Genomic DNA, 17,683 nt, shown 5'->3' with positions numbered 1-17,683 from the left:
TAATTACGCTCAATTGCTTTTGGTGGGTGTTTTTTCCTTTCTATTCAAGTGTTGAATGAAATATGAACGAAAGTGGGTTTATTATGATTTTGGCATTGTTTTTCTTTAAATTTCTTGTGGAAATTTGTAATTGCTCACATGTTTATGAGCATTAATGTGTGAAAAAGGGTCTGTAAATTTGGAGTCATTAGAGTAGAAAATAGGCTGTAATTTCTTGATTCCGGGAGAGAGGACAACAGCAAAATTGGAGAAAAATGGCTCACAGACCCGATTTTGCTCCCAGACCCGAGAGAAGCTCCTAGACCCGACCCGAGTAGCAATCCAACCCAATTCGGAGAAGCCTCGCACGTGCGCTTGGCTTCGCACGCCTACCCGACCGGATCCAACCCGAGCGCCCACCCGCTCTGTTCTACGACCCGGTTCGAAACTGTTTTACGCGCCGCCCTGACCGCGATTTCTGTTTGACCCGACCCAACTATGTTTCGTTGACTGTGCCAGCGAGCATTGACCAGTCGGTTTAGATGGTCTGGACCGGTCCGTTTGACCTGGTTGAGCCGGTTTGACCAGTTCAACTTGATTTTTAGAGTTTTTGGGCCGGTTCGGGAGTTTTTGGGCCAGTTCGAGAGTTTTTTGGCCGGTTCAAGATGGTTCAAAGTGTTTGAAGCCGATTCTGGGAAATTGGTTGCTGAATTTTGTAATAAATTAGTTATTTGTTTGTTTTTAATGCCAAAATCGGTCCACTTTAGTGTTGTTTACCTATTATGCATGTGATGTATAATGTTGTTTGATTATGTATGCATATAGTATGCCATATAGTTTTAAAACCCCACCATAGGAAAAGCATGTGACATGCATTTGTTATATGTTATAAATGTTATAAAATATATACTATGCATGCTTAGTTTTAATATAAGTGTTAAATTAAAACATATTTGATTGAAGGAAGCATGTTATAGATGAATGCTCTAGGGTTATAAGTGTTATAATTTATTTTATAATTGTTATAAAATAACCTAAACTTCTAAAATCTATAACAAAGATAAGATGCATGCTCATTTAGGGTTAACCATCAAGCAATCCCAATTTTCATAGAAAATAGGTCGATATCTTGTAAAACCGAAGTTACAAGAAAACTCACCCGACAAGATCTTGACAAAAAGTCAGATAAGATGACTAAGATTAAAGGTTTTTAAGTTGACGGTTCACGAAACACCTACTACCTAGAGATCGAGCCGGCGTCTGAGTTAGGTTAAACCGGTTTTATGAGCATGAATGAGTGGTGTGAGGTAATAAAATTTGTTTATCACCTAGGTAGGTTAAAAATCCAGTATAAAAGTTATACTCGTATGAATCACCTAGACTTAGGATATGTTTAGTTAGCCGAAATATATCGCTAAGTATTTTATACACTAACCGTCTAGAACACTTCAGCTGGAGAGAAGTAATGTACTTTTAGCTCTAGTATTCCTAAGAGTTCATACCGTGAGATTCATGCTTGGCTTTGGGCCACCCTGGGAGCGGACTCTATTCGGAGAGTGTTTGCATGAGTCAATACTAAGGTGAATAGGGGAAGTTGTTCATAGTAAGTGGAAGAAGGAAGTATGTCAACACATCCTATGGTCTCTTCCATTAGGTCGCACCATGAGATTCCTACAATGCACCTGCATGTCTGCCCTGGAGCGACCTTACCAATCGGAGGGCTGTATTATAGGATTCAAAACTCCGCGAACTCTAGAAATTGATAGGGTCTCTCAGGTCCGTTTTCATTATTGTCTTTCCAACTTCAGGAGCATAATGATTCCGATCTTTGAGGTCTGAAAATGGAGGGTCACGCTTACGAGAATTACTAAGTGTTAGTAAATTCTTGACCAAGTAGCGATAACTGAGTTACTACAGGAATAAGAGTTATTCTGGTGATAGTATCTAGTCAAGATAGTCTTGGTTTAACAGAGGAATAGTCGATCACCCCTCGGTGGAGGTTATTCTAAACCATTGAAATATCGTTGCAAAATATAATAATGAATGGTACATTATTAGTTTTTTTGCTAAACTTGATTGGATTTAAAAGATTAATGTTTTTTTAACTAAAAAGAATATGTTTCTTTTCAGCATGACTAGCTCTTTAGATCAACTCTTAGCTTCCAAGAAACTAAACGGTGATAATTACTCAACATGGAAAACAAATATGAATTCAACATTAGTAATAGATGACCTGAGTTTTGTCTTAACTGAGGAATGTCCTCAGGCCCCTACCTCGAAAGAAGCACAAGGTAAATATGATTTACTAGTTGCTGAAACATGTTTAGTGGAGTATGATACCTCAACCTAGATATTGGATTCAGGAGCCCCTAAACATATTTGCTTCTCTTTTCAGGAAACTAGTTCCTGGAAAAAGCTTGAAGAAGGCGAGATCACCTTCAAGGTTGGAATAGGAGAGGTTGTCTCGACTGAAACAGTGGGAGACTTGAAGTTGTTTTTCAACGATAGATATATCATACTTAAAAGATTTTTTGTATGCACCTCTTATGAAGAGGAAATTGAAATCTATCGCTTGTATTCTGGAATAAATGTACAAAATATCTTTTGAAGTTAATGAAGCGTTCATTTTCAGAAAAGGTATTCAAATTTGTTCTGCTATACTTGAAAACAACTTATATAAGTTAAGACCAACTAAAGCAAAATTTGTCTTAAATACTGAATGTTTAGAATAGCCAAAACTTAGAATAAAAGACAAAAAGTTTCTTCTAATGCCTATCTATGGCACCTAAGACTTGGCCACATAAATCTCAAAAGGATTGAGAGATTGGTTAAGAATGGAGTCCTAAATCAGTTAGAAGATAATTCTTTACCTCCATGTGAGTCTTGTCTTGAGGAAAAAATGACTAAGAGATCTTATATTGGAAAAGGTCTTAGAGCCACAATACCCTTAGAGCTCGTACATTCGGACCTCTGTGGACCGATGAATGTCAAAGCTCGAGATGGGTATGAATATTTCATCAGTTTTATTGATGATTATTCAAGGTATGGTCATATTTACCTAATGCATCACAAGTCTGATTCTTTTGAAAAGTTCAAAGAATATAAGGCTGAGGTTGAGAACCAGTTAGGTAAAACAATTAAGACACTACGATCAGATCGAGGTGGGGAGTACATGGACTTAAGATTCCAGGACTATATGATAGAACATGAAATCAAGTCACAACTCTCTGCACCTAATATGCCTTAGTAGAACGGTGTATCTGAAAGAAGAAACAGAACCTTGTTGGACATGGTTCGCTCAATGATGAGCTTTGCTAAGTTACCTAATTCCTTTTGGGGACATACATTAGAGACTGCTGTCTATATTTTGAATAACGTTCCCTCTAAAAATGTTTTAGAAACACCTTATGAGCTATGGAAAGGGTGTAAATGCAGTTTATGTCACTTTAGGATTTGGGGATGCTCGACACACGTGTTGGTGCAAAATCCTAAAAAATTGGAACGTCGTTAAAAAAAATGCTTATTTGTAGGTTATCCAAAAGAAACAAAAGTTGGTATATTTTAAGATCCTCAAGAGAATAAGATATTTGTATCGATAAATGCCACATTCTTAGAGGAAGACCACATAAGAAGTCATTAACCTCGACGTAGACTAGTATTGAATGAAATTTCCAAAAATGCTACAGATAGAGCTAGTTCATCTACTAAAGTAGTAAATAAAACTAGTACATCTAGTCAGTCACATCCTTCTCAAGAGTTGAGAATGCGTCGACGTAGTGGGAGGGTTATTCATCAGCCTGACCGTTACTTGGGTTTAACAGAAACACAAGTCGTCATACCTGATGACGGCATAGAGGATCCATCGACCTATAAACAAGCGATGAAAGATGTGGACCGTGATTAGTGGGTCAAAGCCATGGATCTCGAAATGGAGTCTATGTACTTCAATTCTGTCTGAAAACTTGTAGATCAACCAAATCATGTAAAACCAATTGGTTGTAAGTGGATCTACAAGAGAAAACGAGACCAAGTTGGTAAAGTACAGACTTTTAAGGCTCGACTTATGGCAAAGGGTTATACCTAGAGAAAGGGAGTGGACTATGAAGAAATTTTCTCTCCCATTGCCATGCTTAAGTCGATTAGAATACTTTTATCCATTACCATCTTTTATGACTATGAAATTTGGCAGATGGATATCAAGACAGCCTTTCTAAATGGCGATCTTGAGGAGAGTATCTATATGGCTCAATCAGAGGGGTTTATTGTACAAGGTCAAGAACAAAAGGTTTGTAAGCTTCAAAAATCCATTTATGGGTTGAAACAATCTTCTAAATCTTGGAATATAAGATTTGATACTGCGATCAAATTTTATGGCTTTGAACAGAATGTTGACGAGCCTTGTGTTTACAAGAAGATCGTCAATTCTACTATAGCGTTCTTAGTTTTATATGTTGACGATATTCTACTCATTGGGAATGAAGTAGATTACCTAACTGACATCAAAAAATGGCTAGCAACGCAGTTCCAAATGAAAGATTTAGGAAATGCACAGTATGTTCTCGGGATTTAGATTATTCGGAACCGCAAGAACAAAACACTAGCCATGTCTCAAGCAACTTATATAGACAAAATGTTGTCTAGGTATAAGATGCAGAATTCCAAAAGAGGTCTATTACCTTACAGATATGGAATTCATTTGTCAAATAATCAATGTCCTAAGACACCTCAAGAGGTTGAGGATATGAGACGCATTCCCTATGCTTCCACAGTAGGGAGCCTGATATATGCAATGTTATGTACTAGACTTGACATATGCTACACGGCAGGGATAGTCAGTAGGTATCGGTCCAATCCTGGATATGATCATTGGACTACCGTTAAAAATATCCTCAAGTATCTTAGGAGAACGAGGAACTACATGCTCGTATATGATACTAAGGATTTGATCCTTACTGGATACACTGACTCTGATTTTCAAACCGATAAAGATGCAAGAAACTCTACATCGGGATCAGTGTTCATTCTGAATGGAAGAGCAGTAGTGTGGAGAAGTGTGAAGAAAAACTGTATTGTGGACTCCACAATGGAAGCTGAATACTTAGCTGCTTGTGAAGCAACAAAGGAAGCAGTATGGTTGAGGAAATTCTTGACAGATTTGGAAGTTGTTCCAAATATACATATGCCTATCACTCTATATTATGATAATAGTGGTGCAGTTGCAAATTCAAGAGAACCAAGAAGCCACAAGCGCGGCAAGCATATTGAGCACAAATACCATCTGATCCGAGAGATTGTACATTATGGAGACGTTGTAGTAACCCAGATATCTTCTGAGCAAAACATTGCTAATCCTTTTACAAAGGCCCTCACGGCTAAAGTGTTTGAATGTCACTTGCAGAGTCTATGTCTACGAAGTTTGTAAACTAGGACTAGTAGAAGAACTTTTGGGTATATGCCCTAGTTTATTGTATTCATATTTTTATTGTACTCATATGTTTCTCGCTTAAATTCAACATTGTGATACTCCATTAGGAGTTTTAGTCCAAGTGGGAGTTTGTTGGATTTTATGTCCTAAAACTCGTAGTTTGTAAATTAATAAACATATTCTGTTTTGTTTTTTGATAAAGTTGTTATTGAAATAGTAATCTTGAATCTAATAAACTAAGGTCCTGAGGCTATTTAATATAGTTTGAACTCTATGTAGTGACATAAATGTGGATCAAGTTCAAATATATAGCAAAAATGGTCTATAGTATATGAATAAGATTGGACGTCTTATTCTGGGGACTTATGGATGCGGCCCACTTTGTAGTTAGTACAAACGATGTGATCCTGAATCGTTCATATAGAGATATGTGAGTGGGGGCATCCTATGCAATGAGTTTGTATAAGATTGAATCATGAAATAGTCCCTTTTTATGTTCTAGATGCCGTTTTATGTATAAAACTGACTATTTCGTTAATTGATGACCTAGGTAACTTAATCTTAATCCTGAGCTAACTATGAACTTCTGTTCACTCAGAATTATCCTTAGATCTGCATAGGTGAGGGCAGATAATCATCGCTGGCCCAATAAGCCTCCCATTTCAGGGGTAAGATCGGATGGATAGTTGGGAACATAAGATGCAAGACGAAATTCACTCCTACCCATTATAGGGATAGTAGATAGGTTGTTCCCTTTAGTACTGAATCCAGGTCTTGAACAAGGGGCCCCACCCTCTCCTTGGCCCGAGAGGGGTTCAGTTTATAGGTTGGACCTTAAACCAATTGTTCATTAGAGGATCAGTGGAACTTAAGGAACAAGATGTAGTCTTGGGGGTAAAACGACTTTTATGACTCGGCCGAGATCACGAACAACCAGTGAAGGATTAGCTTACTAATCATGGTTATATCAAATGGACATAAATATATTTATAGTGAGGGGAGTGCAACTATGGGACTATAGTAGAATGACCCGTTAGTTAACGAATGTTGATTAACTCTGTCTAAAGAGTTTAGCTAGTTAATCTCGGATCGTTGGAGCCCATGATCTATAGGTCCATTAGGTTCCCCTACTAGCTCATATGGAATAAACTTAGAACAGTATGATAGAAAAATTCGAATTGTTCGAATTAGGTGAAGAGAGAGAAACCAATAAGTATATGTGATATAGTGGTCGGATTTTTCAGTTTAGAGATACAACTTTAATATTTAAATGTGATTTAAATATCAAGAATATGAATACGTTCATGTTCGGAAGCTCGAAAATAATGGGAATGGTCAAAGATGCAAAAAGTCAAAGAGTTGACTTTGACTTTGAAAAGTCAAACTTTGACTGATCTTATATTCAAATATGATTTGAATTTTGAGAAAATGAATGCGGATTCATGCTCGGGAGGTCAAAATTAGTCAATATGGAAAGAATCATAAAAAGTCAAAATTTTGACTTACTTTGACCAAATAACTATTTTACCCTTTGACTAAAGTTAGTGGGAAAATCCAAACTTTTGTTGGGTAATTTCACTAACAATATAGTGGGCTAGGTGTTGGCTTATAGTGGAGACATTAAGCCCACTAAGATAGTGGATTATAGGTATTGGGCTTTTATGGATTTAGTTCATGCAATTATTGCATGACTTTTTTCTATAAATTGGGCTTTTCAATTTGGTTGAAAAAGTTTTGCCAATTTTGCCAAATTATTTTCTAAAATTAGGCTGAAAAAAAAACCCAAACCCTACCCAAATTCCATCTTCTTTTGCATCTCTTTCTCTCTCTCGGGTTCTTCATCCACCGGTCCCACAATCCGGTTCTGAATCCAGATGATAGCAGATCAACTCTAGTGGTGGTACGGAAGAGTTGAGGTCGAGATTCAGCAAGGAAAAGCGGTTTTCGGGAGTTACAAAGGTAAGTTAATTACTATTTTTTCCCTTCAAATTGCATGTTTTTTCCTTTAAGTTAAAAGCAATTAGAGTGTAATTAGATCCTAATTCCGCTGCATATGTCTCGTGTTCCATCAACGAACACCACACACTCGTCCTCAGCGATTGCTTAGACTTCTTTTGTCTCGTAAAGTTGAGTTCATTTATGTCTTTTGTCTCGTGAAGTAACTTCACGGACAATCTATTCATCTTCACGAGACATATTTATTTTTTCATAATGTTATAAGTTTGCCTCGTGAAGTAACTTCAAGGGACAACCTATTCATCTTCACGAAACGTATTTTTTCCACAATGTTGTAAGTTTGTCTCGTGAAGTTACTTCATAGGACGTCTCATGAAATAACTTCACGGGACAATCTATTCATCTTTACGAGGCATATATTTTTTTTTATAATGTTGTAAGTTTGTCTCGTGAAGACAGAAATGAAAGAAAAATTGCAAAAACTACCCTTAAACTATTGAATTGGTTACAATCACACCTCCGAACTAAATTTGATCAATTACCCTCTTATAGTTTCAAAATAGTTGCAATTAGATCCTTTTATTAAATTAAATAAAATGACCTAATTTCAACCATTTTATCCTCAATTCAAAGCTATCAATAATAGATCCACTCAACTAAACAAATATAAAAATATAGAGCAGATATTAGTGTTTACCATTAAAGTTTATCACTATCTATCTGAGATAATATTCTATCTCTGTATACCTCAATTCAAAGTTATCAATAATAAAAATTCACTCAACTAAATAAATATAGAAATATAGAGTACAAACGATATAAGAACAATAGAAACAGATATTAGTTTTTACTTATCATTGTCTATCTGAGATAGACAGAAATAGTGCTTTATCATTGTCCATCTTAATTCAAATGTATCAATAATAGATTGAATTGATGTTAAAGTTTTTTATAAAGTTCTTAAGATAAATAGTTGACATACAAGTACATTATTAAAACAGAAATGGATATTAGTGTTTACTATATAGAAACAGATATAGAGTGCAAACCATATAGAAACTATAGAAACTGTAGAAACAGATACATAGAAACGATAGATGGTTATCGTGCACTGTTTGATGAAGAATATGACGTTGGAAGAAGATATGGGAAAAGGATGGTTATCGGATGTGAGTGTGGATATCGGGCCAGTTGATGGGTAATCCAATTAACTGTAATTAATCGACTGGTTATCCATGTGGATTGGGATATTTTTTGTATTTCACTATCGTGGGTTGGGCTTTTCTTCGATCGTTTTGGGCTGGGTTCAAATTTTGCTATTTATGTAAATATTTCGACCTCTTTTATTACATTTGAAAAGATCCCAAAAAGAAATTCATAATTTAGAAATTAGAATTTATTTATCCACTAAATTTAGCCGCATTTATAATCTTTCATTTGACCAAATAAAAAAGACGTGGTATAACTACTATAATTTACCAAGAATACACAAGAAATTAACAGGGAAGGTAATAATTAATATTTTATTTTAAAAAAATTATATAAAGTTGGGCCGGGTGTAGAAGACGAGGCCCAAAAGTGCGTGTTGAGGAACGTGGAGGGAGGGACAGGGAGGATGCAGTTGCGGACTTTAGAAATTTGAATTTCGAAAATATATTGCCGTTGGGAAGTAACAACGGTCAAAAGTCCCTCCCCAACGCTTCATACATATTTGACGCTCCGATTGGACTTTTCCATTCATTTTCTTCGGAGAGACGAAGAGAGCCTTTGTGAGAAAATTCACTTTCAGAGAGAGAGAGAGAGAGAGAGAGAGAGAGAAAGAAATGGAGAAGGGACCGACCACTGTTTCAGCCATGGAAGCGTTCGAGAAGCTGGAGAAGGTTGGAGAAGGAACTTACGGCAAGGTTTATAGGGCAAGGGAGAAGGCGACCGGCAAGATTGTTGCGCTCAAGAAGACGCGCCTCCATGAGGATGAGGAAGGTGTTCCTCCCACCACTCTCAGAGAAGTTTCAATTCTTCGAATGCTTTCTCGGGATCCTCATATTGTTAGGTAACCCCTTCTTATTTCTCTTGATCGGTTCTTTCTTTCTCCAATTGTGTTTTTGTGTAACTTCAATTTTTAGGGTTTTTTCTATTTCTTGGGTTGTCGATGCTTTTTTTCTTTACACAACTCTTACTATGGTTTCGATTCTGGGTCATTGTACGAAAAGGGGCTCAACTCCTTTTAGGGTTTTGTAACTTCTCTCTCTCCTAGGTCCTGCAAATCTGGCTCTTGATCTTGTCATTTCTTTCTTCACGTGATGCCAACTTCCAACTGTTCTCTGATATGCGCTTCTGATGATTGTTATAAACGATTTTGTATAGGTTGATGGATGTCAAACAAGGCCAGAACAAGGAAGGGAAAACCGTCCTTTACTTGGTGTTTGAATACATGGATACTGATCTGAAGAAATTCATCAAGAGTTTCCGTCATACGGGAGAAAGCATTCCCGCTAACACTGTCAAGGTACTTAGAAATGCTCTTTTAGTCTTTATTTTTGTTCAGGAACTACTGGTTTGTTGTTTCTCAATCGCGGCCATGGAGTTTATAATTTCTGTTTTACTTTGTAGAGTTTGATGTACCAACTCTGCAAGGGCGTTGCCTTCTGCCATGGTCATGGAATCCTGCACAGGTAATTCATCATTCTATTTGGGACACTAATGGTGATAGTGGAAAAGTAAATGAAATCTAATTAACTGTTAGTTATATTATACCAGGGACCTGAAACCACACAATCTCTTGATGGACCGAAAGACCATGATGCTCAAAATTGCAGACCTTGGGTTGGCTCGAGCATTTACTGTGCCAATTAAGAAGTATACTCATGAGGCAAGTCGTGCTTTTTTCTGAGTTTTGTTTTTTCTAGTTGTTCTTTGGTAGAGTTAAAAGATCTAATGTCCTGTGTACTCCAGATACTAACCCTCTGGTATAGAGCTCCCGAAGTTCTGTTGGGGGCAACTCATTACTCCACAGCTGTAGACATGTGGTCTGTTGCCTGCATATTCGGTATCTTCCCATCCCAGAATTAGTATATAGCCTTTTATATTTTGGTGTTTCTCAATTCCATGTATGCAACATTCTAAATTTGCTTCTTTTGATAACTTCAGCCGAACTTGCCACCAAGCAGGCTCTCTTTCCTGGAGATTCTGAGTTGCAACAGCTCCTTCATATCTTCAGGTGCCCACGTCACTTGTTTCTTCTTGACTAACTTTGACAAGTCTTTTGGGACGATCAACCTCTTAAACAAAGATGTTATGGGAAATTTGTATGCAGGTTATTAGGGACCCCAAATGAAAAGGTCTGGCCTGGTGTGAGCAAACTAATGAACTGGCATGAGTATCCCCAGTGGAACCCCCAAAGCCTTTCAACTGCTGTTCCCAACTTGGATGATAAAGGGCTAGATCTGCTTTCAGTAAGTCATCTATTAAAAAATATCCATTAAGTAGATAGAAATTGTTTGTACTGGTTTCTAATAATCGAGGTTGGTTTCCGCAGCAAATGTTGAGGTATGAACCCTCAACACGTATTTCAGCAAAGAAAGCAATGGAACATCCTTATTTTGATGACTTGAACAAGGAATATCTCTGATTCAGTGTTGAAGATTTGGGTAACTTTTTAACCGGAGAAGAATGGTTGCTTTTCTCAAGCAGGAATTTGGAGTATATTGAAAGGATACTATTTGTCGTAACCAAAATGATGAAACCAGGTTTTAATCGAAATCTCATGTAGCTATAGTGAATTTGAATTCTCACTTCTCATGAGCTATATCCCCAGTCTCTCGAGTGACAAGATTACTAAATTTTTCTACCCTGTTTTATTGATATTAATGGATGATGTTTTGTGAACATGCTAAACGCACTCACAATTTGTGTATCATTTTCATCTTTTGAGTTGGTGCCTAAAATAAGTTGATTGACAAAGAAAGTGGAAGGTGAAGACCGTTAAGACAACTTGTCCACCTCATCCAATATTACTTTTTTCTACGTGATGACCTCATAATTTTTAAATTCTTCTCTCAACATCTCAATAGTATAGAAACTTGCATCGAAAATCAGTGTGAGTTTTATTTTTTAAATCCCATTATAATATACTCTCGTGGTCTTACAGCGTATTTAAGAGTAGATGGGAGGGAAACACATTGAAATCTAACTTGACTATTATTTATAATGAACAAATATTATCACAAAGTGGTCTGTTGTAAAATCCTACTAAAAGATTATGCCCATGCCAGTAACTTTCATTGTAACGACCTAACTTTCCATAAAATAAAATAAAAATACTGTTTGGCGTATGTATGCAAAAGCTGGAAAACACATGTCTAGAAGAAAAAATTCAATAAAACTTTTTCATTAAATAAATCTCTAAAATAATAAAAACACTGTTCGGGTACCCTTAATCTACTTTAAAATAAATTAAATAAATACTGACTAAAACAATCAAATAATTTAAATATTTAACCCTAAAACAAAACATTTTGAGAAAATCATGTGTGGAAGCGATGTCAAGTCTCAATGTCACGGATTCCTCGTATCATTCGGTAGCATATCTTTACCACCTAGAAAAAAAACATTTACAGAAAAGATTGAATATAAAAATACTCAGTAAGCGACCCACTATTGGGCTTATTATGTGTATAGGTACTAAGGGGCGAATTCGAAGGCACGCTTTCATAGTAGTGGCTCCGAAGAGTCACAAAAAAAATCATAAATATAGGTGGCGGCGATCCCATAAGAACGGCAATACATACACAAGGGATGTACACAACTCGTTAAGAATGCTAACAGTCACCATCAGTCTAACACAGTCATAAGCATGTAATCATAATCTTAGAACATACTCACTCAAGAGTTTCCAGAATAGTCCCATCAGTCCATCCATCATTCAAACGTAGCAAAATCATTCACATAATATATCATATTTTCCGTAACACAAACACAAGTTTCCAAACACCCTCAATAATCCAACCATAGCAAGTCATAGCAATTCAACCCATCAAAATAGAATCACGCTTTCAGTGCAATCACAGTCTTAATATCAACTTGGGTTCGAGTGCGAACCAGTAGTAAATCATTTACCTTAGAGTAAATCCAAACGATTTCGTCCCCTTGTTTATCAAACTTCTCAATCCAAAGCCTAAAACATTAACCATAATCAGTTTTATCCCATAAAGCATAAATTTCCAACACACTTTACCTCAACTATCCTTAAACCACTTACCTAAATGGAGGTCAAAACAAGATCAATCCAAGATTTCACTAAAAAACGTCCACCAAGTAGTCCAACCTATGCACAAATCACCAATAAGACAATGACTAAATTTCCAACAATTAAACTTAAGATAATCTATAAAAACCCAACGACTTCTGAATAGTGCCTCAAAGTCTTTCAAAGCTCCAATCTAACACAAGCATTGTGAGTAACAAACTCAAACCAGTGTAAAGCTTAATAGGTAATCTACCATTGAACAAGAACCCAACAAAACTCACTGATTGTAGACCCAACCTTGTTGGAAATTTCTTCAAAATTCTTCGAATTCTTCCAGAACATTAAATCTATAATCAAGGCGGCGTGAGAAAATTGAAATTAGACCAACCTGCCATGGACACACTTGAAACTCAATTAAACTAACCACATACCAGTAGATTAGAAACAACCCAACGAAATCTCATCAACTTACCAGAACACATCAAATTCTAAAAATCTGGCAATGTAAAGCGATGACTCAGTGGCAGTGACCAACGGCTGGCGGTGGATGAGTGCGGCGAAGCAAATGGTGGACGTTGTAGCGAATGGACGACCTGACAAAAACCCACACGAACGGCCACGCTGAGCATCGACTACGGACAATTGTGGACAACGACGCAACTTCAGATCTAGCGACTAGACTCCAACGGCAGCGCTAGCAGGCGAGTGAGGCGGTTGGAGATCGTGGTTGGAGATCGGGTGGGCTGCGGCTGGATCACGACGCGATCTGAAACTTCGACGGAACGAGCAACACTGGGTCACAACTGAGAGAACCTGCAGTTGCCGTGGTCGGAGCGGCACGAGACAACAAATTTGGAGCTTCTCGTGTGAGTAATGAATCTGTGGGCTGAGGGTTGCACACGATTGCAAATGAAAGAGAAGAAAAAATTGTGGATTGGGTGGGGTGGGGGGACTCACAGCGGCAGGCGTGGAGAAGGGGGAAAAACTAAATTTCTTTTATTTATTTTTTAATCTTAAATCGATATATATGTATATATATTTTAAGATTAAGTCAAACCTTAATTTGTCCGGTCAACACCCAATATACATATATATTTTCTTTTCCTTTTCCTTTTCCTCCTTAACCTCTCAATCTCCCACAAAAATAATCTACAAATCTAAATCACTAAATATAAACTTAATTATCTTATCACATTTAATTTAGTGTCGAACTCCAAAAATTGAAAATATAATTCCAAATAATTTGAGATAATTAATTTCTAAATAATTAGAGATAATTAATTTTAAAATAGAAAATATAATTCCAAATAATTCGAGATAATTAATTTCAAAATCCAAAAATTCGGGAGGTCACATTCACATTTCTAAAGGATATGCTATAACAATGTGAAGATCCTTAGAATTTAGAACAAAAGTTTTATGTGGTTTGGTTGTTACTTTTTATTGGAGTCTCATCAATATAGATCAACCCACGAGCCACAAGAACAAGGTGGACCAAAGTGTCAGTGAAACTGAAGCTAGAACGTAAGTCCATAGCAAAATAACCGAGCATTCTGCCTCTCCAGCTCCAAACAATTGAGTGATGGTTCCTGAATTCAATAGCATTCACATTGGTTTCAAATCACAAGTATACAGAATTCACATTCAAAATTAGCCAGCAAAAAGCAGAGTATTCTTTCTTTTTACCAATATTCATAGCAGGTGGGACAGCAAATTGAAGCAGAAGAACAAACAGATACAAGGGATCAGACCCCACCCAACCCAATTTTGCAGCTCCTCTCACAATCAAAAGTCCACTCAGAGGCAGCGCAATGTAACGAACCAAAACAATCCCAATGACAATGGATTTCTTCAACTCCGATTCCGATCCTCGCAAACCTGGACGTTCACCAATGCAAAGCATAATCAATTCTCTTTACCAGTTTTGAATAAATTTTTACGTTGTTACCTTTTAGAAGGTTCCCTCCTACAATTAATGTGACAGTTGGGATGGCCCCATTTCTGCAGTCACCAAGGAGCATTTAAAATCCTCAAAAATCAAAAGATGATTATTGGGTGATCTGTTAGATGATGACATTGTTTTAAGAAGAGTGAAAAAAGTTTGATACCCCAACAAAGCAGCCGAGTCGTCGATGACGCGCAAAGGAGCATCAGCACCTATCAACAAGCTTTGAAGTTGAGGGATGAGACCGATCGCAAAACCAGCAATCTGTAGGAAATGAAAGACAAGAAGATTAGTATGTTTGGAGTGGTTAAACCAATTATATGTATTATACTCACTTCCTGGCACCCCACATACCGCTCCAATTGTTGAAGGGGCAAACAATGCTTTCAAATTAAGCGATTTAATGAATGTGCTTATTCCGACTGCAGTTGGAACAACCTGCCATTGCATTTATATATTATTTGAGGAGAGGTTGGGTTAGATGAGAACCAAAAAAACAATGGACAGAAGAAAGGAAACATTGATGAGAAAAGCACCTCATGTTTCGTTTGAGAAGAGGAAATGACTGCATTTTCCTCCAAAACCAATAATTTTTTTGAAGAAACATCATCATCATCATCATTATGAACAACAAGTGGTTGAATATTGTGAATCAATGGTTCCTCTATGGAGGAGGTGTTAGTGATGGGCAAGTTATTAAAGGTGGAATTCTTAATGTGGCTCATTGAAGAAACTCGAACAATATTGTAGACATATGACCATAAAAATATGGCTCCTATCTGAAAAGAAGAAATAAATATAAATTGTATATCTGGGAGAGGGTAGAGCATTTGAATGAAGTAAGTGAGAGGATATGAAGGGAAGAGACCGCCATTGAAAGAGAAACATAAGCCATTCCGTAAGTGGTGCATTGGTCGGAGTCCCCAAAGGGGCTTCCCTTTTCTTTACAAACTGCTGGAATTATAATAAGTAAAATGTTGCCCAAATTTCCTGTGGAAAGGAAAAACGAAATCAATGGAGAGAATATCCCATATGATAATATTTGAGGGAGGAATAATATAATTTTGTTTACCAGCGGAGCAGCAACCCAAGATGAGGCCGCGGAGATGAGGAGGAGGTTTGGTTAATTGAATCACAATCCAACCAAATAGTGATCCCACTATGAAAGTAATGAGGATATTGAAAGGCATAAACCACCTGTTCAAACCAAAGCAGAGTATCATATCAATTGAAGTAGCATTTTTGAGAAAGAGAAAAGTATTACATACATCTTGACCATGTTGTTGTATGTAATAGTTTCAGCAAGGTTGGAGGAGACGAGTGCAGGATTGAATACGTAAAAAACCACCTGTGTTACAGACAGACACAAAAAACAACAACAATAAGAGCGCCATGAATACGATGGAAGTGAAGGAAAAAAGGGAAATAGCTAGGTATTGGTGTTGGTTGTAATGAAGTTACTCCATTCAAATGCTTTCTGGCTTCTTCGCCCAAGACGTTGATGTGGGGAAGAGCCAGAAAAGAGCCAAGCGCTGTGATTAGAAGCACTTTCAGAACGGGAATGGAAGCCGCAATCAGGAGGCTCAAAAACTTCACCATCTTCGGAAAATTGATTTTGGTTTGGATTTCCTTAATCCTCGCCCTGTATCATATCATATCATATTTGCTTTGGTTTTTAACAAACAGATCGGAACTCGGTGTCGTCCACTACCACAATCTAAATCATCGCTGTGACGCTGAAAACCCGTGGACAGTTCTCTCACTCCTTAAAAAAAGAGACTATTTCATACTCATTTCTTCTTTACGACGTCGTATTGAATCATCATTTATTCTTATGTAACAACCCGTATAAGGTATTTAATATCCCATCCCCACATGAACATAAATATGAGAACAGCCAAATGCCTCTCTTTAACCTCTTCATCCGAGATGAAACCTATCGAAGGATCCAAAACAGAATTGTCAAAGTGAATCAGTACTCATCATATTCGCTCGCTGACAAACAAGAAAGTGGTAATTTTCATAACATAAAACTACAGTTTCTAATTACACAATCTCTTTTCGTACCATTATTATTATTATTATTTTTTTTTTTGTTGAATTAGAGGAAAAAGATCACGTCGTTGGATTGTCCACCAACTCGCAAAGTATATAGTTCAACTAAAAATACAAAAGTAAGGTCTCTTGGGACATTACCTACTCTTTTCATTTTTGTATTCGTCGAATGAAGTTATTTATAACGTTCTCTCTCTGACACTCTACGTAATTACATGTAACTCCAACAATGTTAGTAGTTTGCAGCACTCGAGGTTATAGGGTATTTATTTTCCAATTGGCATATATTTACGACTGATTGTTTTTTTTTTTGTTTCTCTCTAGATTGCCACCCAATTTTCTTGGGCTTAGGCTTTGTCGGACAACCCTCTACCATATATGTGGATGTAAACAAGTATTAGAAGAGTCTATCAAAGTGACCTTGGATGATAATAACAAAAATAATATATTAATTTCATGCATTTCTTTTATTATTATTACCACTATTATTATTCTTAGTTGTTGGAGGCAATTTATGAGTAAAGTCACAAGGAGATTATCACGAATACAGCAGTATAAAAATAAAGAAGGTTAGATTCCTCATAGAGACATAGCATGATCTGTTAAAAGGAGCTATAACGAAAAGAAAAAAAATAGTACTAAAGAAAAATTAAAAGCGAGAGAGAATTAAAAAAAAAAAAAAAATACATTCATGAATATGAATAAATGTATATTAATAGAATATTAATGAAAGTGGAGATTCAAAAGACAACGGAGACCGAAAGATTGGGGAAGGAGAAAGCAAATTTGGAGTTGGATGCAGAGAAAGGAGAGTGCAGGTGGCCCACTTTTAATCATCGCCACAAAACTTTTATTCTAATATTAATTTATATTTTCTTTAGATTTGGTTAAAAAATTATCACATTCAACTTATAATTTGAGTGAATTAAATTCTTAAATTTAGATTACTTTTGAAAATATCTACGCATTAATTTTTAAACTAATTTTTCAAATGTGGAGTTAACAAACTGGACAATTATAGTAAATACATAGAAGATTTTCAAAGAATTTTTTGTCTAAAAATTTAAATTGATTCAAT

The 17,683-nt window shown here is 36.5% G+C and overlaps 2 protein-coding genes across 3 annotated transcripts; one reads left to right on the top strand and one right to left on the bottom strand.

Moving 5' to 3' along the window:
- The first annotated feature begins 9,078 nt into the window (after nucleotides 1-9,078).
- LOC120086492 (cyclin-dependent kinase B2-2) lies at nucleotides 9,079-11,245 on the top strand. The gene is made up of 8 exons (XM_039043174.2): nucleotides 9,079-9,410; nucleotides 9,725-9,866; nucleotides 9,971-10,032; nucleotides 10,118-10,229; nucleotides 10,313-10,406; nucleotides 10,508-10,577; nucleotides 10,674-10,812; nucleotides 10,896-11,245. The coding sequence occupies exons 1-8, from the start codon at nucleotides 9,184-9,186 to the stop codon at nucleotides 10,986-10,988; spliced, it is 939 nt and encodes a 312-aa protein (XP_038899102.1). The 5' UTR covers nucleotides 9,079-9,183; the 3' UTR covers nucleotides 10,989-11,245.
- Nucleotides 11,246-11,719: 474 nt separating this feature from the next.
- LOC120085152 (protein PIN-LIKES 3-like) lies at nucleotides 11,720-16,432 on the bottom strand. Of its 2 annotated transcripts, XR_005483826.2 has the most exons (15): nucleotides 16,012-16,378; nucleotides 15,819-15,898; nucleotides 15,623-15,747; nucleotides 15,419-15,540; nucleotides 15,087-15,329; nucleotides 14,905-14,988; nucleotides 14,714-14,814; nucleotides 14,554-14,606; nucleotides 14,292-14,483; nucleotides 14,043-14,194; nucleotides 13,078-13,418; nucleotides 12,903-12,993; nucleotides 12,618-12,683; nucleotides 12,476-12,533; nucleotides 11,720-11,955 (listed from the first exon to the last, which is right to left on the bottom strand). XR_005483826.2 is itself a non-coding variant. In XM_039041029.2 (10 exons), the coding sequence occupies exons 1-10, from the start codon at nucleotides 16,147-16,149 to the stop codon at nucleotides 14,070-14,072; spliced, it is 1,263 nt and encodes a 420-aa protein (XP_038896957.1). In that variant the 5' UTR covers nucleotides 16,150-16,432; the 3' UTR covers nucleotides 13,904-14,069. The 2 variants fall into 2 exon arrangements, 1 of the variants encoding a protein (XP_038896957.1); XM_039041029.2 differs by lacking the exons at nucleotides 11,720-11,955; nucleotides 12,476-12,533; nucleotides 12,618-12,683; nucleotides 12,903-12,993; nucleotides 13,078-13,418 and having other exon boundaries at nucleotides 13,904-14,194; nucleotides 16,012-16,432.
- Between the last annotated feature and the right edge of the window lie 1,251 nt (nucleotides 16,433-17,683).

Source organism: Benincasa hispida, chromosome 9, assembly GCF_027475165.1.
Source record: "Benincasa hispida cultivar pf3 chromosome 9, pf3_genome.v1.1, whole genome shotgun sequence".
Lineage (NCBI taxonomy): Eukaryota > Viridiplantae > Streptophyta > Magnoliopsida > Cucurbitales > Cucurbitaceae > Benincasa > Benincasa hispida.
The sequence above is the reverse complement of the archived record's forward strand: the minus strand, read 5'-3'. Positions and strand labels throughout refer to the sequence as shown.

Bases quoted from the DNA above. Each gene is read 5' to 3' on its own strand.
- LOC120086492 (XM_039043174.2), top strand. From the start codon at position 9,184: ATGGAGAAGGGACCGACCACTGTTTCAGCCATGGAAGCGTTCGAGAAG. The intron at 9,411-9,724 runs GTAACCCCTTCT...GATTTTGTATAG, and splicing joins CGGGATCCTCATATTGTTAG to GTTGATGGATGTCAAACAAG. The intron at 10,230-10,312 runs GCAAGTCGTGCT...TGTGTACTCCAG, and splicing joins TTAAGAAGTATACTCATGAG to ATACTAACCCTCTGGTATAG.
- LOC120085152 (XM_039041029.2), bottom strand. From the start codon at position 16,149: ATGGTGAAGTTTTTGAGCCTCCTGATTGCGGCTTCCATTCCCGTTCTG. The intron at 14,815-14,904 runs GTATGTGGGGTG...CATTTCCTACAG, and splicing joins CCCCTTCAACAATTGGAGCG to ATTGCTGGTTTTGCGATCGG. The intron at 14,484-14,553 runs GTAACAACGTAA...GTGAACGTCCAG, and splicing joins AGGAGGGAACCTTCTAAAAG to GTTTGCGAGGATCGGAATCG.